This window comes from Bubalus kerabau, chromosome 3 (assembly GCF_029407905.1).
Source record: "Bubalus kerabau isolate K-KA32 ecotype Philippines breed swamp buffalo chromosome 3, PCC_UOA_SB_1v2, whole genome shotgun sequence".
Classification (NCBI taxonomy): domain Eukaryota; kingdom Metazoa; phylum Chordata; class Mammalia; order Artiodactyla; family Bovidae; genus Bubalus; species Bubalus kerabau.
Genome location: NC_073626.1, coordinates 133,869,652 through 133,895,015, shown reverse-complemented (window position 1 = coordinate 133,895,015; position 25,364 = coordinate 133,869,652). Strand labels below are relative to the sequence as shown.

The following is a 25,364-nucleotide window of genomic DNA, read 5'->3' as shown; positions in this document are numbered from 1 at the left end:
ATAGACAGCCGCCCACCAGGCTCTGCCATCCCTGGGATTCTCCAGGCAAGAACACTGGAGTGGATTGCCATTTCCTTCTCCAAGGCATGAAAGTGAAAAGTGAAGTGAAGTCGCTCCGTCATGTCCGACTCCTAGCGACCGCATGGACTGCAGCCCACCAGGTTCCTCCGTCCATAGGATTTTCCAGGCAAGAGTACTAGAGTGGGGTGCCATTGCCTTCTCCGCACTGAGACACTAACTAATCCTAATTCCTCAAGCCTAGAAGAAAGTAACTACATGAAAAACAGAAACAAATGCTCCAGCTTACTTCATCCTTTCATGAAGCTCACTTACTGCACACACACCATATGACAGAATTACCTGGGATGAGCCCAGCACCGACTACACACCTGAAGACCTTCTTCCTCTGGACCTACAACTGTCACACCTACAACTGTCTCGATCACTCTCACCACCCAAACCAAGGGCAGCAGCTCTGTCTAAGGTGGGCTGCCAACACCCTTGAAAGAGACAGCAGAAGGTGGGGATGAGAAAGGCAGAATGACCATGTGTCCTTCACCTGTGAAAGCCCGCAAAACCCAGGCTCTCCCCATAGCACCAAGAATCCCACTGTGCGGCACAAGCACTGGAAGCCTGCTGCCTCGCCTCACGGGGCACCTCAATGATGATGACGAACAACTGTTCAGTGCCACTCACCCAGTTACACTCCACAACCAAACTGTACTACTTACTTCAAGACACAAAATCAACTTCAGAGCCCGTGACAAGGACACGCTGTGCAACAGCAACACGGCCAGCCTCATGTTTGGCACGTTTGAACAAATGCTCACACACAATAGGGAGCTTAGAAACAGTGATGGTTGTAAGATTCAGCAGATAACAGTCACCAAGTTAATGAATGATATTCGCTTATGCAGTGTGGAAAGGAATGCTGGCCAGTATACTCCTTGTACCACACATCCTGATATAATCAGTGATCACTATCACATTCAAATCTGAAACATAATATAACGTGCGTTTAAAAGGAAAAGTGCAGGAGGGGAAGTACAAGGAAACTTTCATTGACCTTTTGCTCCGCATTCAATACTTTTCATTTACTATCATACCTCCTCTGAAGTTGGTTTTACAAGCCCCATTTTGTAGATGAGAAAACGAGGCAACACATTGTTACTAAGCGACAGAGCCAGAATGCAAAGCTTTAGAAGACTAAGGTATCCTGCTTATGCGCCTTATAATTTTCTTTCAAACAGAATGCTAAATCCATAAACACTTGGAAAGGCTGAGACTATTCTTCACAAAAAATGTTTGACTTCACCTAAGCAACTTGATCACAAAGTGAGAGCCTTTTACTACAAAGCACTTAAGGGTTTTACCACGTAAAATGCTTTGTTGATTATCCCAGAGCTTATCTCTTTATGACTTTTCCTTAAGTTATAAGCTTCGAGGCAGAAAAGTAATCAGGAAAATGTTTGCTCCCAAATAATTTACTAGTGCTTAAAGCCATTCCCTATTTTATTTTTTAAATGTGCGTGCACCAACATAACTTAACAGCATGAAGCCATATCAAATAATTACTCAAATAAATTCAATTCACTCTAAGGACTTGCCACCTGAACATTTAAATTTATTTAAGTGTGCCCCTGACTTAAGGCAAAGCAAAACACTGCCACGGCCTCCTCTTTTGTTTTAGATGCTTCTGCTACCACTGCTAACAAGACTGTACCTCTGCTAACGAGACTTAATAAAAAGGAGTACAGGATATACCAGATATTTAATAGAGAAGACAGTAAAATAATCTCCATATATTCCATATATTCCAATGAAGCTACATTCCTCCCTCAAGATATAAATCTAAGTTCATATTAAATTTGATATAAGTGAAAGTGTTCAACACTCAGTTGTGTCTGATTCTTTACGACCCCATGGACCATCGCCCACCAGGCTCTTCTGTCTACGGGATTTCCCAGGCAAGAATACTGGAGTGGGTAGCCAATCCCTTCTCCAGGGAATCTTCCTAACTCAGGGATCAAATTCACGTCTCCTGCTCTGCAGGCAGATTCTTTACTGTCTGAGCCACTAGGGAAGCCCATTTGATATCTGATATAAATTTAAGTTTAAAGGGAAGAAAGAAACCTATGAAGACATTCTAAAGGGGAAAAGCAATGGGAAGGGACAAAGAAATTCTGGAATCAGAACTTCCCCCCGACTCCACCATGACACTGACACCTGACTATTAACAGCACCAGACCAACTGAGGGGCTTTCTTAGTTTTGACTAATTACTTGCTAGTTCATAGCTGATACATGGAGAAGGCAATGGCACCCCACTCCAGTAATCTTGCCTGGAAAATCCCATGGGCGGAGGAGCCTGGTAGGCTGCAGTCCATGGGGTTGCTAAGAGTTGGACACGACCAAGCGACTTCACTTTCACTTTCACTTTCATGCATTGGAGAAGGAAATGGCAATCCACTCCAGTGTTCTTGCCTGGAGAATCCCAGGGACGGGGGAGCCTGGTGGGCTGCCGTCTATGGGGTCGCACAGAGTCGGACATGACTGAAGCGACTTAGCAGCAGTAGCAGCAGCAGCTGATACATGTGCCTGGCACTGAGACAACCTCCCTAAGGCACAAGAAATGAAAGAAGTAAAATGTCCATGTTTGCACCTGTTAAAGAAGAAAGTCTTTTAATAAGCCAAGGAATAAAAGAACAAGTAGTGGTTTCAAAGAAGAAAAAAAAATTTCACATTACTTGGAGTATAACAGATAAAGAATTAGATAGCAGGATCAAAGTTTCTTTACTTTATGTATAATCCCTCTTCCTGGACAAAAAAGAAAAAGACACGGTCCAAGGTCTTGATTAAAGCTTATAGAAGAATCAGCTTTGCCTGTTTTGCTTGTAAGGCAGGAATGACAATGAGCCCTGCTCCTCTCCACAGACACACACTAGAAAAAAGTGAGTGGCACTGACGACTTCCCAGGTGGCACAGTGGTAAAGAATCTGCCTGCCAATGTAGGAGACACAATAGACACAGGTTCAATCCCTGGGTCAGGAAGATACCCTGGAATAGGAAATGGCAACCCCACTCCACTATTCTTGCCTAGAAAATTTCATGGGCAGAGAAGCCTGGTGGGCTACAGACCATATGGTCACAAAGAGTCGGACACGACAGAGCAAATGCAAGTGCATGCACACACACGCACATACACACACGGCTTTTCCAATGGATCTATGTCCCTTCCCTAATGTGAAATGATACAGTTAGCAGTAATTAAGGACCTGCCACCTAAGTAACAACATTTATCTCCATATGGACTCTGCTGCCTTGGATCACCATCCCTGAAGAAAAAATGTCAAATAACCAGTGATTTACTGGGCATAACTGATGGTAATTTCAATGAAAAACTTGGATTATGAACAAATGTTTGTTCATACATTGGAGTATATATTCTAAAATCAACTCTACAGTGTATTTTTGGAAATATACAACACAATCCTCAAGATTGACAATTAGGAAGTTTCACTAAAGACAAGCTTTAAAGTAAAAAAGATGGGGCAAATATCTTCTTACAAATCACTCCCTGTGTCCATGTATTATACTAAAAGAAAGCAGACATGGGTGCTCACCCCAGGGCTCTCTCTCAGTCCGGGTCTCACACAGACCTCTGTGGGCTACATGTCCCAGACTTTGCGAGCCCTCAAACACCTGGCATGACAGTTTCTCCCATATCTCCACCTCCACGCAGCATTTTCATTTTTAAGAAATCAGCTTAAAGTTCTAACTCCAAAGTCAGAATCCTATAGTGATAAATCAGTACCAAAGATAGCTGGACATGTTACATTAAAAGTTGTGAAAGGGCTCTCAGTGCCTACACATAAAAAACCAATTTGGGGTTTGAAACACTAAGAAAATATGCCTTATTATCTACCTAATTAACTATGGGATTTTTACTAGAATCTGGTTCCATATATATAGCACTTATGCATTTTCACCATGGACTTTTTTCTAACACAAATTTAAAGTTTAACTAATAACTGAAAAATTACTCATGTGTCTATGTATCTGAATCTAAAATTTGATGCCCAACCCTGAAATAAAATTAATGAAATATCTAGTCCACAATATCTTATTATTATACACACTATTCTAATAAATCCCAATTCATTTCTTAATCTGAGGTTAATTTAGACATATGTGAACATCTGATTTCTTCTATAGTATTGTATGTAGTCTTATTTCATGATAAACATGCAGTCTTTTCTTTTCATGGTAAACATATTTTTATATAAGAAAGAATACCAAAGTAAAAATGAGACAAAGCATCTACTTTTATATAAAGCCATCCATTACAGAGGAACAGAATTGCTCTCTGAAATTTCAGATTTATTGCTACAGATACTTCACAACCAATGGTGGATTATTTCTGTCTTCTGTAGGGGTATTAAATGTCAAAGTGCTAAAAAAGCCCAGCCTTGAATTATAAACTAGGTGATGTACTGCCTCAGTTTTTTGATGAATTTTGACTCTAAAGAAGACAGATTACAAACAGACCCTATTTATTTATAAAAACAGACCTTGATGAATAGTCACTAGCTGTTGAGAACTGATTCATATACAGGAAAGTCCCCAATTCCACCTCAATACATAACACACACACACACACACAAACATCCCAAAAAACAAAGCAGATTCAAGTTTCCTTTAGGAAGTGTTGTAACAAGCAGTTCTGCTCCCAGTCACCCACTCATCATCAATTAAGCCAAAGGTATAATGTAAAAGGAAGAAAAAAAGCTATAAATCTCAAACAACTTAAAAAGAGTAAAATTATATTCCATATGCTACAAAATCGCATGAGTGTGCCATACATATGGATTAAACAGCAAGCCATGAGATAGCACATAAATTAATTGCATCAAAAATTCAAAAGAAATGTCAAAGAAAAGGAATTCAAAGCAATTCCTTCTACCCATCGCTCCCATCTTTCTCGTGAGTAAGGTGGGCATTTATTCCTGCTTTCTGAGTCCATGTGACAGGATTTTCTGCAATTAACTCCCCAGCCCCGCAGACCCTTACTCACTCCTCCTCTTGGCAGGAGGAAATACACCTCTGAGCAGCGAAGTTTGGAGAAGAAATGGGCATGTGTGTACAGCTGAGTCCTCTGGTTCCCCCACACTGTGCACATTCTGCTCCACTCCCCAGGGGCTGCTCAGTGTGGTTGATACCTGCCCACCTGCCAGAGGACTACTAGCACCCCTCTTGGTGATAAACCAAATCACTTTCTTCAACCTTGCCTCTACAGTAATAAAGCTGCCTTCTCTCCAGCTTGATTCCTATGCCTATTTCTCATGTGTTTCCAAACTGTGTGGGGAAAGCACATTACCTATTAGACCTCTATCTTAGTTATTTACTTTCCACTGCATAGCAAAGGTCCCAAAACCTACCAGCTTAGACCAATATCATTTATTAACTCATGAGTCTGAGAGTTAGCTTTGTAATTCTTCTGATCTAACCCAGGTTGGCTGGCAGCTGGCTGACCTAAGATGCTCTCAACTCATACGTCTGCTGGTTCATTCCATGCGTCTCTCATCATCCAGCTGACTCACCCAGGTTCATGCACATGAAGGTGATGAGAGAGTTCCTCAGAGAAGCAAGAGAGGACAAGTCCCAGCACAGAACCAATTTTCAAGTTTGTCGGTGCACCATATTTGTGAGTTGTTCCACTGGCCAAAACAAATCTCACAGCCAAGCCTTATGTCATGAGAGAAGGGACTACTGCAGAGGGTGGATCCAAGCTGAAACACTGTTGTGGCCATTTCTGTAAACGATCTATTGGGTTTAGGCTATTTAAAATAAAATGGTCACCAATTCTTTCCACACTCTTCCCACTGAGAGGTGCAATCCACATCCCCCAGCACTGAAAGTGAACAAACTTGTGCCTACATGGACTGAAGAGTGTCAAAGTAACACTGTACGATTTCCCAGGTTCCTCGGGCTTCTTCCTGGTTCTTTCAGTATGCCAGTATGTTCCCTTTTGGGGCACTCCCTCTCAGAACCTAGCTGGCCTGCTGTGAGAAGCCCAAACCACCCATGGCCACACGTAGATGGCCCTCAGTCTAGCTGAGCCCAGTCCTTGAATGATCCCAGCGCAGGAGCCTGACATGTGAATGACAAAGACTCCAGAGGACTAAGACCCCCACCATTTGTGTAAGTCTCCCCCAACAGTGGGGAAGTCCATGCAGCTGAAGCTCCATATGCTGTAGTGACAAGCCAGCTCTGCTGACTCCATCTGAATTCTTGACCCACAGAATCCAAGACCATATGACAGGGTGTTGTTTTACTCCATTAAGCCTGGGGTGGTTTACTGGGCAGTAATCATAACTGGACCACACACCAACTTCAACATTTGCTTCCGTTCATAATCACAGGATTGCATTACTTCTTTCAAGCTGAACAGATATCAGCAATAGAGAAGTTTGATTTCCAACAACTCTGTTAGCCTTTCTGGGATTTAGAAAAAGTATTTTTAAATGATTAGCATAGAATTTTCAGATAAAATTATCCAATGAAGAAGCAGCTTTATTATTCAATAAATTTCTCTATGTCAAATTGTACTTGTTGCACACTAGGTACTTACATGTAGTTAATTCAACAATTATATAATAGACGTCAGACACTATTTTAGTTACTGTCATTCAGCAACCATACAAACTAAGTCTCTGTTATTATAGGGTATATATTGGTCTGGGAGCTAGAGACCATCAACAAATAAGTACAATGAAAAGAAGCTAACGTTTACTGAGTGCTTACTACATGCCAGGCCCTGTTACAAGCGCTTTGGATGTTAACAAATTATTCACAACTCATCACAATTCTATGACATCAGCACTATTACCCTCATTTCAAAGATAAAGAAATGAAGGCACAGAGAATTAAGTAATTTGTCTTTTTGTTTAGACATCGGCACACACATGATAAATCACTGAGAGCTGCATACGTAAGATCATGGATATGCCCCAAATAATAAAGCAGGAAAACACAGAGCCTACCTATATTTAACCAATTCCATCCTCGTCTCCAGCATTTACTGAGCACCTACTGTATGCCAGATATCACCCTAGGCTCCTGATATGTTACTGTGAACAGGACAATTTTGTCTCCTGTCCTTACAGTTCCCTCAGGTATATATGCACACTCGAAATCTTGAGGCTTCTTCTTAGTATTGGATTACCAAAAAGTTTGTTCAGGTTTTCCTGTAAGATCATATGGAAAAGCCCAAATGAACTTTTTGGCCAACCCAATACATCTGTATGCTATTCTTCTTTTAGGAAATAAAATCCCTTGAGACTTGTACCATATTTTCTGCACAGTCTGAATTGCCTTTTACTGCCGTAACTATAAACAAGTATCTATGGCTATTAATAAAAGCAACAGGTTTCCAAACATTTTAAGTTCATAACATTAGGTCCAAAATCCTCGAATGTAAATGTATAAATTTTATGAGATCAATAAGCACTAACAAAATAGTAGAAACAGTACTTCACATCAGCCAAAAATCTGGATATGCATCCATATTTTATCTTCTCTACTTAAGTAAATGTTTGCCATTTTCTATTTTTGTAACACCTCTCTCCTCATGACACTAATCTCAGAAACACACAGCTTTCAAATGAGATGAAGACAAGTTTTACAGCACACCTCTCTTAGAAAGATAGAGTAAGTTATTGGGCTTTTTTCCCCCACTTCCTGGGTACACAATGGGCTCAAGTGATCCTATGACTTTTTCAAGGTAATAATTAACCCAAAGCGTCTTACACTTTTACTAGCTGGCTGCTAACAAAACAAGCAATATAGACTTCCTACAAAATGGCAAATCTTGTCTTCTTTTAACTAAGATCATGGCATCTAGTCCCATCACTTTATGGCAAATAGATGGGGAAACACTGGAAACAGTGGCTGACTTTACTTTTTTGGGCTCTAAAATCACTGCAGATGGTGAGCACAGCCATGAAATTAAAAGGTGCTTACTCCTTGCAAGAAAAGCTATGACCAACCTAGAGAGCATATTAAAAAGCAGAGACATTACTTTGCCAACAAAGGTCCAACTAGTCAAGGCTATTGTTTCCAGTAGTCATGTATGGATGTGAGAGTTGGAGTATAAAGAAAGCTGAGCATGGAAGAATTTATGCTTTTGAACTGTAGTGTTGGAGAGGACTCTTTTGAGAATCCCTGGGACTGCAAGGAGATCCAACCAGTCAATCCTAAACGAGATCAGTCCTGAATATTCACTGGAAGGGCTGATGTTGAAGCTGAAACTCCAATACTTTGGCCACCTCATGCGAAGAGCTGACTCATTTGAAAAGACCCTGATGCTGGGGAAGATTGAAGGCAGGAGGAAAAGGGGACGACAGAGGATGAGATGGTTGGATGGCATCACCGACTCAATGGACATGAGTTTGGGTAAACTCCAGGAGTTGGTGATGGACAGGGAGGCCTGGCATGCCGTGGTCCATGGAGTTGAAAGAGTCGGACACGACTAAGCGACTAAACCGAACTGAACAAAATGGCAGATCTTGTCTTCTTTTCTGGGTACAAGAAGCTAACTTTTGGCAGCTTGGTGAGAACAAGAGTGGGTTTACCCATGGCTTTATACTCCCTTAAGACAGCAGGCAGCAGTTCCCTGTGGCCACCTATGAGTCAGTCCTCTGTCTATACTGGGTGAAATTTCCTGCTCTCACCACTAATGTTTCCCTCTCCTTTTCAAACCCAAGGATACTCTAAAATACCAGGGTGTTCCCACTACCACAAATTTCAATATAATTTCATTGTGGGAACAAATGGTAACAGAGACCATTTGAAATCCATTCATGATGATATATTAATCTTCATTGGAAATGAACTGAGTGTTTACTATTTATTCTCCATGGATACTGCAAGGACTAGGGACAGGAAGACATTTCTGTTTGAAATTTGAAACTTTAAAATGTAAAATCCAAGTGATTTTCTAATACTTGCAATCTAAGTCATCCTTAAATATTTTCCTAGAGTCCTCAAGAGTAACACAGGTTCAGTCATCTCAGAATGTTCTATAATAAAGACAGTTCATTTATTCTCATTTTAAAAATAATGTGCTATTCAATTAATAACTAGAGCTAATTTCCCTTATAAAATACAAGTGCTATAAATGTGTTATAACTATCTTTCAGAATAAAAGTTAATCATTTCTTAAAAAGGTGGTCTTAAAATTGGGGCTACCTTTTCCTGTACAGCTCTCACCAATTGGCATACACTGTGAAGGAAGCTTGCCTGACAAACTTGGCAGGGTTATAATCATTTGCTTTTGGTGGCATCATAAATGGTTTGCATGAGTACTTCTGCGTCCTTATTTGACATTTAAAATCATTTAACATAAGTAGCACCACCCTAGCCAATTTCACTTCAGATTAAAACTTCCTCTTCAAGATGTTTCCCCAGTAACAATACATTTTTGCAAATATGGATAATCCCAATGGATGGTACACAAACTAAATTAAAAAATTAAATTATTTAAAAACTACAAATGGTAGAAATGGGAAGAACCATGGAATTCATCCAAGTCAGTTCTATTGTTTCCAAGATGAAGAAACTCTAGCCCTAGAAGTTTACTCCATGAGTTGTGGTTTTTAAAAAATTCAGCTGCACGGTGTGCCCAAATTCTAAAAATACTCACTTTGGAATCAAATGGCATTCCTCTGGTTCTAGAGTTTGTCAGGAAGATCTCAGGGGCCACCCGGGGGTCTAGGGGTTCTAGCTCATTTCCTCTTTAACCAGATCAGGCCTTGTTTTATCTGTTTCATATTTGGAGTAAAATTTCATTTGGAGAAAGAATGCCACTACTATAACAAAAAGCAGTGCTTCAGATATCTGAGCCAATTTGCTTTTTGTCTAGTACAGGCTTAGACTGCTTTCATTCTAACAATCCCAATAGCATCTTAGGGCAGAGAGGAGCCAGGGGAAGGTGGGGAGGTGGGGTGGCTCAGCAGTGTGGCCCTCAAAAAAATAAGAGGGTAGGTAGGCTGTGACTCCCACTGGATGGGCACAAACCCTGAGTTGTCATCTTACACATCCCAAATGAATCAGATGAAATCAACACGAGCAGAGACATCAGAATAGTTCCAAAGCATGGATGAAGGGGCCTCATTGACAACAGGTACTGACGACTGTGTCCCCAGAGAAAACTCTGCACCTGGGACTGTTGAGTAGACCTGACCTAATCTTGTTCCTTTTTTTCACCTTTGACAGAGAATGTTTCACTACAATCACAAATCATGACTAAAGAAAACTAAATAAATCTGTTTCTACCTAACAGGTGTATCACATTTCAATTATCTAAATATACTTAAAGACAAAATTTCTTAAAACCTGAAGAACAGGTTTTCTCATCCTATCAGATAAATGTTATCTCAAAAAGTTATTAAAATCAATTAGTATTTGTTTTCTTTTAACCATAATTTTGTTAAAGAAAACAACTGTTGAAGAATCTTTTTTATTACTGGATTGGCTACAGAATATAAAATACAGTTGGCCTAATATTTATTTCTTTAGCAGATTTCTAAAAAATTTCTCAAAGGCAAAGACTCTGATCTTTTTAAAAAGACTTGGAAATTAAATACTATAAAAACAATCTAAAATGCATAGGTTTAAAATCTAAGTGTAGAAACAGGAAATGTATCCTTATAGCTATTTCTTAAAGACCCAAGTATCTAAACTATTCTATTTACATATTAATATATATTTTACTATTCTGAACTTCTTTAAAATACTCACAGTTACTTATCACTCCTCCCAGTGGATCGCCTTTAAAATCAAATTCAATATCCATATATTTGCCCTGCAAAAGAAAAGAATTTGTGAGTTAAGTTCACCTCAAAATATTCAGTCTGTATCTTAAAACATAGCATAATAAGCCCTTTATACATTGGTCTAAATGTAATTAAGAAGGACATAGTTTATGTAACCATGATGCAAAACAACATGCCTCCATAAATCAGATCAGATCAGATCAGTCACTCAGTCGTGTCCGACTCTTTGTGACCCCATGAACTGCAGCACGCCAGGCCTCCCTGTCCATCACCAACTCCCGGAGTTCACTCAGACTCATATCCATCGAGTCAGTGATGCCATCCAGCCATCTCATCCTCTGTCGTCCCCTTCTCCTCTTGCCCCCAATCCCTCCCAGCATCAGAGTCTTTTCTAATATTAAATACTCCATTAGCTCAAACTGAACATATCTCATTGCTAATTTAAGAATACATCTTCTCAGCCATCATATGACTTTTCCATTTCAGATATGTGCTTCAAAGCTCTTAATGGTATGTTTATTCAATCCAAAAATGAAAACCAGAAAAAATAAGTATTTCTTGCCTATGCACTAGCTAGGAATATAAATTATTTCAGTTTTATAGGCAAAGTATGTTTTAAGCCATGACTAGACATTTCAGACATACTGGATGGTGGATAAAGTGGAACACTTCAAGTTCTGTTTTTACATCTACTCAAATCAAATGCATGATTATGTGGTGAGACCACCTCAGAATCAAAGGCTGATCATTATTATTCTTTTTGGCTTTTGATCTAGATTATACAGCAATATATAACTCATGCTCGTATTACACTATATAGATGGAGTCTCAAACACACAGGAATACACGTAGTCTCTCTCATACTATGATTTGTAGAGAAGAATCTCGAATCATCTGGTTAAAGAGTAACAAATATATCAGAATAACTGACAGCTGTTTTTTGTTTGGAAAAGTGTGTGTTGATCTAGTAAGTTGTCTGGTTTTGTTTCATATTCTACCTTAATCAGATCTATGGTTTACAAGTAATTCTCCCAGAGAATTAATTTAATTCTATTTTTCAAAATAATGGTAAAGGAGAAGAAACACAATCCCATGGCACACAATCAATGATGCAATTTGTGATTTTTTATTAGATTGTGAATGCTCTCCTGCCTTCTTCACTGTCATGGGTCATCTGGCCTCTTTAAGTCTTCACTTACTCATTACGAAAATGTCCATCAAGCATCTCCTAGATACTAACGTAGACACAAGGGAAAGCAAGGCATAGCTCCTGCCCTCAAGGAACTTACAGCCTGGGGGAAACTGGGACATAAACAGGACATAACCATGTACAGGGCTGCAACCTACATGGGTCATGGTGCTGTGCACAAAGAACAGAGGAGGGGGACAGTGCGGGAGATCTTCCCCGACTTAAAGGTGAAGTATCAGGAGAGGTCAGGCAGGCAGGTGCTCGGGGGTCAGGGAAGAGCAGGCTTAAGGACTGGCACCCATGAGGATGCTAAAGGAAGCCACAACATCATGACACCAACATTTTCTCCTGACACAAAAGTCTTGTCATTCAAGGTTCCTCAACAAGGATGCAGTGATCAGACTTGCCTCTTTCTAAGATCACTCTGGCTGCATAGAATGGACTGCAAAGGATCTAGCTGGCAGAGGTGACACCACATGGAGAGAAATGGTAGTTTGTAGCTAGAGTGGCAAAGGAGGAAACTAAACAGATTTGAGAGCTACGAAGCGAGTCATGATGACAGGCTGCAGTTAGACGCAGAAGGTAAGGAAGGTTGGGGTCAAGAATTCCAAAGTCCAGGTTGAGATCCAGGCAATCAAGAGCAGTGCTCTGCAGGAGACATGGGGACCCCAGAGCCAAAGCAGCTATGAAGGAGGGAGAAAAAGTAACTTCACAAGAGAGTCAGAGGTTGACCAGAGGAGACAGGATGACTTTGAGGGCAGGTGGTCCCTGGGCATAGGAGGTGACAGAGCTGGAACACAGGAGGAGGGACGAGTGAGAGACAGGAGTGTGTGTGAACTGACATGGGGACAGGGAGGTGTCAAGGAGTGGGGCTAAGTGAGTCTGCAAGCTTGGAAGATGATTTCTGTGAAGCATGCATAATACCATCAGCTGAGAATAAAGAAGAGGAGGTTTGAAGTGAGTAAACCCCGTGGAGAAGGGAAATGGAAACTGACCAGGGCTCAACTCCAGGACAGCACTGAGAACCCAGTGGATGCCCATGCTGACAATATCCCCAAGGCGTGGTTCTGATCCTGCCACCAGACCACTCACAAATAACCAGGGGCTTCCCGCAGACTACGAAACCAAGTCTGAGACCCTGACCCTGCTTCTCCAAGCCCTCCAGCTGGGGCCCAGACACATCTTCCCAGTGCTCTGGTCCACGGCTCCATTCACAGAACCTCTGGCCTGGCCATGAACTCTGGCAAATGCAGGTCCACACTGGCTTCTCCCCCTCAGTTCCTCGTGCTGTAGTGCCAGTTCCTTGGGCTCACCACTTGATTTTGGCTTCTTTAAATCCTGTGGACCCACTCAGGACTGTCCCTGTCCTGGACTCCTCCAGCTTCTTGAGTCTGAGCTTCCCTAACACTTCATCTGTACTTTTCATGGGGAACTTACTAGTTTCTGTGTTGTAATTATTTTCAGACATGCCCATTTTCGACTAGACTCTAAGCTTTTTCAAAATAGGTATCCATTCATCAACAAATAAATGTCTCCAGAGTCCACTATGGCACCAGCTTATTCAAGCTCCTAGGGCCACTTTAGTGAACAAGGGGCTGAGGAGCTCGCTTCCTCGGCTCCTACTCTCCAAGGCCAATGAGGATGGAAATGGGAGAAGAGAGCAGAGTTAACTCCAGAGCCCGATGAATACCTTCAAAAATGAAAACAGTGTGAAGTCACAGAGGCTACAAAAGGCATCATGGAAGTGACATCTGAGATAAGACCTACACAATACAAGATGCCAGTCATACAGAGCTGGGGACAGAGCACATTAGCCAAAAGCACCAGCAACAGAAAGGCCCAAGGCCGGGAAGCACTCAGACATGTCTGACAGTCCCAAAGGCCTGTGTGGCTGAGGCCTGGGGAGCCTGGTAAGGGTCGGCTGGGCAGCCTAGCTCGCCCTAGGAGGATTGAAGGAGCCCAGGCTGTATTCCAGGTGCAAGGGGACCGCAGAGGCTGTCACTGGCAGGGGATGGCAGTTTGCAAAGATGACTCAGGCTGCTAGTGGGGAAAGGACTGCAGGCTGCAAGAGGACATGCAGGGAGACCTAAGCTTAACTATGTTTAAAAAAAACAAAACAAAACAGAGTTTTCAAACAAATGAATAAACTGTGTGTGTGTTTCTATTCTTACTGAATGAGAGGCATGGTGATGAGATCTTCCTGACCCTCTAACGCTTTCTCCCACGCTCTCCAGAGCCTCACTCAACTCAGGGTACACAGCAGATGCTCAAAAAAATCCCCTTCCAAAGTTTTTTGGTCAAGAAGTGATTTTCAAAGCCTTAAACTATACCCCCCCCCCAAAAAAAAAAAAAATCACTGAGTCTTAACAGAAGCTCAGTATGTCAAATTAAAGTGAGTGCTGGGGTGGGGGTCACGATGAGATATATCATAGGAACACTGGTCGACACTGTCAGCTACAGTGAGATGAAGGGTCTACCAGATTTCTCAGCAAAGAGATCAAGAAATTTATTCCAGGATAATCAGTCAAGCATAGTTGAAGGAAAGGTTAATTTCCCTGGAGTCATAAACCCCTGTTATATTTACAGCAGTAATTTTAAACATATAAGAGTCCTACTATAGTATTATAACACAGACTCGAGTATATTACTGGCAAAGTCACAGGCCACAAAGCAGAGAAATTACTAAAAACTGGGCATGAAATGATTTAGCTTATAATCAAGTATTAATCTCAAATACTTACCCGTGTTATGATAGCATTTCTCTGAAGTTATTCAACAACCTGAATCACTTGCCGAGCCTTTTGCTAGATTTTCCAATATCTCTAAGTACCAATGACTCTTTAAGCAATATACTTCTCTGCATTTTTATGGTCTATAGACTAAATATATTTGCAAATTTTTAAAATGTATGTACACTTGCCAACAGCAAAAACAAAATCTCTAACCTATATAGAAGCTTGATCTTTGGAATTACTCCTATCTGCCCACACTTTGTGTCTAATTCTATTTATGTAATGAGATTAGCCATATTACCACAACAGGAAAAGGCATGGCTCAAATCAGTTTTAACAACTTAAGGGGGTAATCCAATGGAAAAAATTCACTGCCTTGGAATTAGGAACCTTAGTCTTTCACTTTCCAAGCTATCAAAACTATCTCTGACCTGAGGTCATTCTCATGCCTTAAGCATGGGACAACTCTAATAAGAAAAAAGTAAAAGGGGACTAAAAGAAGCTAGGGGTGAGGGCTGGGGAGGAGGTGTGGGGTACAGAAGAATCTCTGGCAGGGAGGCACAGAAAATCATCAATAATGGTCCGAAGCAATGTATATGAGAACACAGCTTTATCAAATTTATAGAACTAAACTATAGAAAAAAAGCCATCAATTTCAAAATGCAACCATCACACTCATCATATTTCCCCCAGCTGCCTCCAGGCAGTGTGTGTCTCCGTAACGGCCAGAGGTGGGAGAGAAGGCAGCCCAGCTGGAGAGATCCCAGGGGCTGATGTGCAGAGTACACACTAGAGAGAGATGGAGATAAGGCTGAAAAGGATTCAGTCAGCTTCAGCTGTCAGTATTTGGTACTCCTCTCATGCCCTACTGGTTGCCACACGAATTGGTTTTTACCTCTATAAGGTTTTAGAAGACACGTCCATCCTTTCTGGCCCCACTGAAGAAAGGGTAAGAGCTGTACAGTATACAAACTTGACACCTAGTCTATCCTCCTTTCTACTTAATTTCTAAGTCTTAATTATGATTTTTAAGTATCAAAACTCACATTAGTAAAGATTCTAAACAGCCCTATTTAAATTGCTCATAGAATTTTATGATAGATGATAAGAAAACGTGGGGAAAAAAAAAAACCAGCCTGTCACTCCATGAAGAATTTGAAAGGAAAATTCCAGAAAGCATGAAAATAGTCCTTATAGAACTTTTAGCCTGCCTCAATACAGTGTTTCTTATTTTTTTAAATGTGGGTATTAAGACATATTAAACATCTACTGGTTGTTTAAACACACATGAACTAAATATTAGTGTTAACACTTATGCTTATACAAATACTTACAAATCTAGAGGAGTTGTCATTCCTTACAGTCTTGGCATTTCCAAATGCTGGTAGGAAAGAAACAGATGTGTGGTCAAGCGACAGAAAAATAATTTCAAGCCAAAAACTAAAACAAATACATGACATCTATAAATTTCTAGAAATGCTACTTGCAGCAATGACATTTCTGTCCAGAAAATTTCCATAGAAACTAAACACAGGTTTTAATAAGCTGCCAAAGCTCCCATGTCCTCTTATAAGTTCATAGAAAGAATCAGTCCTATGATTCGTGGAACTTTTATTCAAGTACTACTGTAAACAATCTTGTCTAATTCAACACCTTTTAACTGTTTTGATAGTAGTCAACTGAATGGCTAGCAAGTGGGGCTTCAGTGTTCTTCTTCCATTATTAACAACGAACAAGGTTATTTTAGAGATAACTACTTAACATTACCAAAGGTTTTATGAAACTCAACTGATGAGGTTTCCAGGTGGAAAAAAACATGAGAAACTTTAAATTGTTTAATTAACTTTGAAATAAAAGCTATTTAAGTGTGATTAAATATATAACTCTGAAATACAGAAAGAGTAAGAAATTTGGAAACGAACATCATTTCCAATAGACTAAAAATACCACATAGTTTCATTAGTTTATGTCCATCAGACCTAAACGAAACAAACAAAAACAAAACAAAAACAGCCCACAAGGCAAAATCAAGTTAGTTTCAAGCTTAGCTGCTTCAGGGAGCCAGAATCTTCCACAGGACACCCTTTCCAATGAGAGCACAGAAGAACCTCGGGGATGACACTGCCCCAGGCACAGAATGCTGCTGTCTGACAAACGACTTTCAGTGTCAAAAGGTAAGAGGACTGTTTATTCAAGCTTGTGCATCAGATCAGATCAGATCAGTCACTCAGTCGTGTCCGACTCTTTGCGACCCCATGAATTGCAGCACGCCAGGCCTCCCTGTACATCACCAACTCCCGGAGTTCACTCAGACTCACGTCCACCGAGTCAGTGATGCCATCCAGCCATCTCATCCTCTGTCGTCCCCTTCTCCTCCTGCCCCCAATCCCTCCCAGCATCAGAGTATTTTCTAATGAGTCAACTCTTCGCATGAGGTGGCCAAAGTACTGGAGTTTCAGCTTTAGCATCATTCCTTCCAAAGAAGTCCCAGGGCTGATCTCCTTCAGAATGGACTGGTTGGATCTCCTTGCAGTCCAAGGGACTCTCAACAGTCTTCTCCAACACCACAGTCCAAAAGCATCAATTCTTCAGCGCTCAGCTTTCTTCATAGTCCAACTCTCACATCCATACATGACCACTGGAAAAACCATAGCCTTGACTAGACAGACATTCGTTGGCAAAGTAACATCTCTGCTTTTCAATATGCTATCTAGGTTGATCATAACTTTTCTTCCAAGGAGTGTCTTTTAATTTCATGGCTGCAGTCACCATCTGCAGTGATTTTGGAGCCAAAAAGAAATAAAGTCTGACTCTCTTTCCACTGCTTCCCCATCTATTTCCCATGAAGTGATGGGACCAGATGCCATGATCTTCATTTTCTGAATGCTGAGTTTTAAGCCAACTTTTTCACTCTCCTCTTTCACCTTCATCAAGAGGCTTTTTAGTTCCTCTTCACTTTCTGCCATAAGGGTGGTGTCATCTGCATATCTGAGGTTATTGATATTTCTCCTGGCAATCTTGATTCCTGCTTGTGCTTCTTCCAGCCCAGCGTTTCTCATGATGTACTCTGCATATAAGTTAAATAAGCAGGGTGACAATATACAGCCTTGATGTACTCCTTTTCCTATTCGGAACCAGTCTGTTGGTCCATGTCCAGTTCTAACTGTTGCTTCCTGACCTGCATATAGGTTTCTCAAGAGGCAGGTCAGGTGGTCTGGTATTCCCATCTCTTTCAGAATTTTCCACAGTTGATTGTGATCCATACAAAGGCTTTGGCATAGTCAATAAAGCAGAAATAGATATTTTTCTGGAACTCGCTTGCTTTTTCCATGATCCAGCGGATGTTAGCAATTTGGTCTCTGGTTCCTCTGCCTTTTCTAAAACCAGCTTGAACATCTGGAAGTTCACGGTTCACATATTGCTGAAGCCTGGCTTGGAGAATTTTGAGCATTACTTTACTAGCATGTGAGATGAGTGCAATTGTGCGGTAGTTTGAGCATTCTTTGGCATTGCCTTTCTTTGGGATTGGAATGAAAACTGACCTTTTCCAGTCCTGCTGTGGCCACTGCTGAGTTTCCCAAATTTGCTGGCATATTGAGTGCAGCACTTTCACAGCATCATCTTGCAGGATTTGAAATAGCTCAACTGGAATTCCATCACCTCCACTAGCTTTGTTCATAGTGATGCTTTCTAAGGCCCACTTGACTTCACATTCCAGGATATTTGGCTCTAGGTCAGTGATCACACCATCATGATTATCTGGGTCATGAAGATCTTTTCTATACAGTTCTGTGTATTCTTGCCACCTCTTCTTAATATCTTCTGCTTCTGTCAGGTCCATACCATTTGTGTCCTTTATCGAGCCCATCTTTGCATGAAATATTCCTTTGGTATTTCTAATTTTCTTGAAGAGATCTCTAGTCTTTCCCATTCTATTGTTTTCCTCTATTTCTTTGCATTGACCGCTGAGGAAGGCTTTCTTATCTCTTCTTGCTCTTCTTTGGAACTCTGCATTCAGATGCTTGTATCTTTCCTTTTCTCCTTTGCTTTTTGCTTCTCTTCTTTTCACAGCTATTTGTATGGCCTCCCCAGACAGCCATTTTGCTTTTTTGCATTTCTTTTCCATGGGGATGGTCTTGATCCCTGTCTCCTGTACAATGTCATGAACTTCAGTCCATAGTTCATCAGGCACTCTATCTATCAGATCTAGGCCCTTAAATCTATTTCTCACTTCAACTGTATAATCATAAGGGATTTGATTTAGGTCATACCTGAATGGTCTAGTGGTTTTCCCTACTTTCTTCAATTTTAGTCTGAATTTGGCAATAAGGAGTTCATGATCTGAGCCACAGTCAGCTCCCAGTCTTGTTTTTGTTGACTGTATAGAGCTTCTCCATCTTTGGCTGCAAAGAACATAATCAGTCTGATTTTGGTGTTGACCATTTGGTGATGCCCATGTGTAGAGTCTTCTCTTGTGTTGTTGGAAGAGGGTGTTTGCTATGACCAGTACATTTTCTTGGCAAAACTCTATTCGTCTTTGCCCTGCTTCATTCCGTATTCCAAGGCCAGATATGCCTGTTACTCCAGGTGTTTCTTAACTTCCTACTTTTGCATTCCAGTCCCCTATAATGAAAAGGACATCTTTTTTGGGTGTTAGTTCTAAGAGGTCTTGTAGGTCTTCATAGAACTGTTCAACTTCAGCTTCTTCAGTGTTACTGGCTGGGGCATAGACTTGGATTACTGTGATATTGAATGGTTTGCCTGGGAAACAAACAGAGATCATTCTGTCGTTTTTGAGATTGCATCCAAGTACTGCATTTCAAACTCTTTTGTTGACCACGATGGCTACTCCATTTCTTCTGAGGGATTCCTGCCCGCAGTTGTAGATATAATGGTCATCTGAGTTAAATTCACCCATTCCAGTCCATTTTAGTTCACTGATTCCTAGAATGTCGACATTCACTCTTGCCATCTCCTGTTTGACCACTTCCAATTTGCCTTGATTCATGGACCTGACATTCCAGGTTCCTATGCAATATTGCTCTTTACAGCATCGGACCTTGCTTCTATCACCAGTCACATCCACAACTGGGTATTGTTTTTGCTTTGGCTCCATCCCTTCATGCTTTCTGGAGTTATTTCTCCACTGATCTCCAGTAGCATATTGGGCACCTACTGACCTGGGGAGTTCCTCTTTCAGTATCCTATCATTTTGCCTTTTCATACTGTTCATGGGGTTCTCAAGGCAGGCTAAAAGATGGTCCAAGTTTTGAAAGCAATTGTCTGATCAAAATGTGGAGAGTTCACTGTGGATAATCAATAACCAAACCCACTGTTATATTTCATGTTAGTCAGTATTTTTATGTTTTTGATTGTTAAAAAAAAAAAAAAAAAGTAGTTGGTTCCTGCTCAGTTAAGACAAAATTTACAAAGTCACACCAGGCAAGTCCTTTGATTCAGAGATTCCACTGGAATGGGTATGGCTTCATGGTCCCTGACAACAAATTCTCTTTTTGATAGTAAATAAGCTGAGATGCTGTATTGAGTAAAGAAACCTGCACATGAAAAACACTCAAAAAAGGATGCTTGCTGAAGGATGCTTATCCCATGTCCACCACCAGCTAAAGGGCTTTGATATATGTAACCTTGCTAATGGTGAGTGTTGACCTAGTCATCATGAACACCATAACTTTTCCATGTTTTCATAGGCTAGATCTTTGTGGCAGGGGAGAACACGCAGGGATGCCAAATTAACTAATATGCACAGCCCCAAAGTCTAGCACAAGATGCTGACACATAAAGGAGAGTTTATTGTGGTTTGAAGGTCAAGGGCAAGTGAAGGAATTGCTTCAAGAAACTTTATTCAGGGTGCCATTTGCAAGCCATAGACCATCTTTTCATCAAACAACTCTGAGTTGCATATTACTAAACATAGCTCTAAACACTAAAGTCTTTTATTGTAAGCCTCAGAAGCAAAAACAAGTGTTCTATTATAGAACACTCGAGACACATTCCTCGATTGTTTTTTTAAGTTCATTGTTCTAAGTGCTCATTTACAGTTGCAACTCCAGTTAAAAAGTAAAGCATTCCCATAAAATATAATACATGCCTACATTGGACATTTCTCCCATTTCCTGCACTGAGGCCTCATTTCAAATACCATCAAATAAAGAGTCAAATTCTAATCACAGATGCGAGCTATAGCATTCCACAGTGTTTCTCCGCTAGATCTCAGCATTCTTAAAATAAGCATCTACAGAAATATCACACATGTATAGCATCCTAACTTAAAAGCAAAAGAATAAACAAAAAGTCATAATACTGGAATAAGAAGAAGATATAGTGCTTTCTATCGTAGCGTCTTTATCTGTTAAGGTACTGAAGGGAAAGAAAGATCAGTAACAATGTAATAGATGTTTTGGCCTTTGTTTCTCACATGCAAAGTACTTCCATGAGTTTTATTTCACTATCTGGGGGATAAAGATGTATACGGTGTAATAAAGTGGATGGAGGGACTAGGCCTGAGTAACAGAGACAATGGGCAGGGCTCTGTTTCTCCATACTGGGTTGGGGCAGGGTGAGGCGAGGTTCTCCCTCCAAAAGCAGCTCTGCTTTAATCCATGTTAAATCTTGACCTTCCATGACTCTGAACAAACAGTTGAACCAAACTACTCTTTTGAGACCAGAACTTCTGACCAGGAGTTGTCTTGACCCCCACAGGGGACAGCTGGCAATGTCCAGAAACATTTTCAATGGTAACAACTAGAGGCAGGGGTGCAACTGGCACCCAGTGGGTGGAGATCAAAGATGCTGCTAAACGTCCTACAAGGTACAGGACAGCCTTCCACATCAAAGACTTACCCAGTTCAAATTGTCAATGCCCTGGCTGAGAAACCTATTCTATCCTAACAGCTGTGTCAAATGACAATACAGGTATGCTTACAGTATAAAGCAATGCAGTGGGCCTTCCATCAACAGAGACAGGCTTTCATTTACTGATTTCAACATATGGATGGCTTATGCTGATGGTTTATGCCAACCTCCATGGTAGAAGGGGACTTATCCTTGGCTTGGTTTCCTGATGGTATTATGGACTAAATGTTTATGTCCTTCCCTCTCTCCAACTTCACATGTTGGAAGCCCTAATCCCCAGTGTAATGGTATTGGAGATGGGCCTCTAGGAGATAATCAGATAAGATTATGAGCCAGCCCCCAACCACCCATCATCCCCCTCCTCCTCCCACATACACACACAAAGAAGAGGTCATGTGAGCACACAGCAGGATGGTAGCTGCTTACAAACCAAGAGGCTTCAGAAGAACACCTACCTTAGCAGCAGGTGATCTTAGACTTCGGAGCCTCCACAAGTGTGAGAAAATAGATTTCTGATGTTTAAGCCACCCAGTCTGTGGTACTTTGTTATGGCAGCCCCAGCTGATTGACCCAGATGGCCAACCAGAGAATAAAGTCAAGTTTAGGCTTTCTGTAACCCTTAGAAACTGGTCCTTAAATGTTTCTCTGACATAGCCTTGGTTTCCCTGACAACAGAAATCACCAGCCATGGGTGTTATTCTGAATAAAATAGCACTGCCCTCACATTACTCTTTTTCACTAAGTTTCTCCCAGCTGTCAAGTCAAATGCAAACAGCAATTGATTATTATTAAGCAACATTTAAGTAATTCAAACAAAAACTGAGAGGGAAAAAAGTGACTGCAAGTGGGAGAGCTCCTTTAGTCAAGCAAAGTGTTCCCTCCTTCAAGTTCATGCAGCCCCGAGTTCCTAAGGCATGCTACTTTGCTCAGCAGGTCTGGGCCTGACTCTCCTCTTCCCTCTGCCCTCCTAGGCTACCTCCAGGTGCCTGAAGTGCCCTGAAAACTGGATTGACTGTTCAAGTCACACTGAACCAATATACACCCCAATCCTACCTTCCAGAACTGGGTTGGACTGTAAAAGCTGTTCCTTGACTTGATTAACTTCTGCTCCTTTTCCACAAACAGCTGCCACGTAGGACATAACAAGCTTGCTGGCCTCTGTGGATGAAAACAAGCCATGTTAATAAAATAAGCCGATAAACTTTTTTTTTAATTTTGGGGTGAAGAGATCTGGGCGAGAATATGCACTAATAGTGTTTTCAAAAGCCTGCACTTCCTGGGAGCAAAGAATGTTTTGGAAACCTTTTAAAATATTCATGCTTTCTATTCGGGTATATCACTGATTTAGATGTAACAGGAACTGTGCTTAAGGGTTATCACTGAGTTGCTAAAAAATTGGCTGAGTAAACACAGCCAACAAGATCTCAGGACTATCTTAAAGTAATTGTTTCTTAAAAAACTTAAAATAGAGCTACCACATATAATCCAGCAATTCCAGTCCTGGGCATATACCCAGAAAAAAACCATAATTCACACTGCTGCTGCTGCTGCTGCTGCTGCTAAGTCGTTTCAGTCGTGTCCGACTGACTCTGTGCGACCCCATAGACGGCAGCCCCCCAGGTTCCCCCGTCCCTGGGATTCTCCAGGCAAGAACACTGGAGTGGGCTGCCATTTCCCCTTCCAATGCATGAAAGTGAAAAGGGAAAGTGAAGTCACTCAGTCGTGTCTGACTCCAGCGACCCCATGGACTGCAGCCCACCAGGCTCCTCCGTCCATGGGACTGTCCAGGCAAAAGTACAGATAAACAACAAGGACCTATGGTATAGCACAGGGTACTATATTCAATATTTTATAATAACCTATATGGGAAAAAAAATCTTAAAAAGAATTGTGTGTGTATAAATATATACATATAACTAAATCACTTTGCTATATTCCTGAAACACATTGTAAATCAAGTATACCTCAATAAAAAATTAATTTTTAAAAGCAATTGTTTATATACAATTACTATATTATACATAGGTGATTCAAATCAAAATGAACTTGATAACCTGGGTGTCTTTACCAAATGTATTTTTGAGGTTTAAAAGAACTGCCTCTCTTCAAAAATACTTTCTAAATCAAATTGGCCTGCTTACAATCAGACTAATTACTCTTCAAATCAATTAAAAATCTAAGCAGCTAATCTTAAGGATTTGAATACAAGAAATACAGACTTTCCAGGGAACCTTTTAGTTACTTTCATAGACTTCACTAGTAGAAAGTTCTCTGCTAAAAAACGCAGGCCACCAGAGGCATGCAAAGAACTCTTTGCTCAAACTGGTGCTTTTTTTGCATGAGTGCTCAGTTGTGTCCCACTCTTTGTGACCCCATGGACTGTAGCCCACCCAGGCTCCTCTGTCCAAGGAATTCTCCAGGCAAGAAATTGGAGTGGGTTGCCATTTCCTCCTCTAGAGGATCTTCCTAATCCAGGGATCAAACCCACATCTCCTGCATCTCCTACAATGGCAGGCAGATTCTTTCTCACTGAGCCACGTGGGAAGCCCAGCTGAAACTGGTAAGGTGGACCAAATCTGGTTTTATCCTTCCCCAATCAGTACATGTCTCTTCACAGCATCTACTTCCAAAAAACTGATCCTTTTCATATTATTCCAAGGAATGGAAATAGATGTTAAGGGAAAATGAAGTCCAAAGTCAAATTAATTTGGGGCACAGTGAGTTAGGTTAAGTGAAACAGGTTTCCTTATTACATGGCTTCTTAGAGGAGCATGTGCATTGGGGAAGTCTGGAAAAAGATTAAGAACGCACCATTTCCCAAATTTATTTGCTATCGAATTTCTTTCGAACTATCCCAGTTCTAATGTTCCATAAATCAGGATCTGGTAAACACTCAACCAGTAAATGTCAGCAAAATAACACAAGGACCCACATTTGGGCAGTCAAGAAGAAAAACCTATCTCCCCAAATCTTACTTTCTTGCAAGTTCTTTGCTCTGGTGCCACTGTTGGAGGGCAGGAGAGCCTTCCCCAGGTGTGAGTGGCAGGACCCCTACCTATGGGTGTAAGGGGATCAATCTCATGAGGACATATACAGGTAACTTCCAGCCCATTTCCCACATCTTCATGTGAAGAAATGAATGACTGGAATATGACCTTGGGTGCATTCGCCAACACGTGCTTCAGGGCCTACACACAAACCCAAAGCATCATCTAGTAACAGGAGCCACAGAGCACCAGGAATCCACGCAGGTCCCACAGAGTCCTCAAGGGAGTGCTAGCAGATACAGTGCTGAGGAAGCAGACAATCTCAATGGAGCCCTGAGGACGGTGGTGGGAGGCGGGGTACTTCTTCAATGGTTGGAATTAATGCTGCCTCCAATTTGTGTAACGAGAACGAGTCCAAACAGGTTCTCTGGTGGTCTGTGATGGGTGATTTCTGCTGTCTCCTCTTAAAGACTGTAAATGAGAACTATCAGTCTTGTATTTTTGCAATACCCTCCTTCCAGAGGGCACTGTCCCTTAACACATCCTCCATCCTGTCTAGTTCCTGAACCACATTTCCCATTGCGCTCAAGGTTTAACTGTGTAAAGGCAAGTGAACCGTATGGACACACTTTTGTTGCTCCATCAGGGCAACCTGGCCTCAGTCATGGACAAAAGTTTATATTATTACCTTTCATTTCACTTTTGGGTGCCACATTTCCCTATGCCCACCAGTCCACACTGGAACTCTT

The 25,364-nt window shown here is 41.2% G+C and overlaps 1 protein-coding gene across 9 annotated transcripts in view; it reads right to left on the bottom strand.

Moving 5' to 3' along the window:
* Positions 1–25,364, bottom strand: part of MYO1B (myosin IB) — a 201,848-nt gene that overhangs the window by 63,206 nt on the left and 113,278 nt on the right. For all 9 annotated transcript variants that reach the window (XM_055572964.1, XM_055572965.1, XM_055572961.1 and 6 more), the window contains 3 exons: positions 22,682–22,786; positions 16,090–16,136; positions 10,800–10,863 (listed from right to left, as the gene is read on the bottom strand). In XM_055572964.1, the coding sequence (XP_055428939.1) occupies positions 10,800–10,863; positions 16,090–16,136; positions 22,682–22,786 (216 nt within the window). The remainder of the gene's footprint in view (positions 1–10,799; positions 10,864–16,089; positions 16,137–22,681; positions 22,787–25,364) is intronic.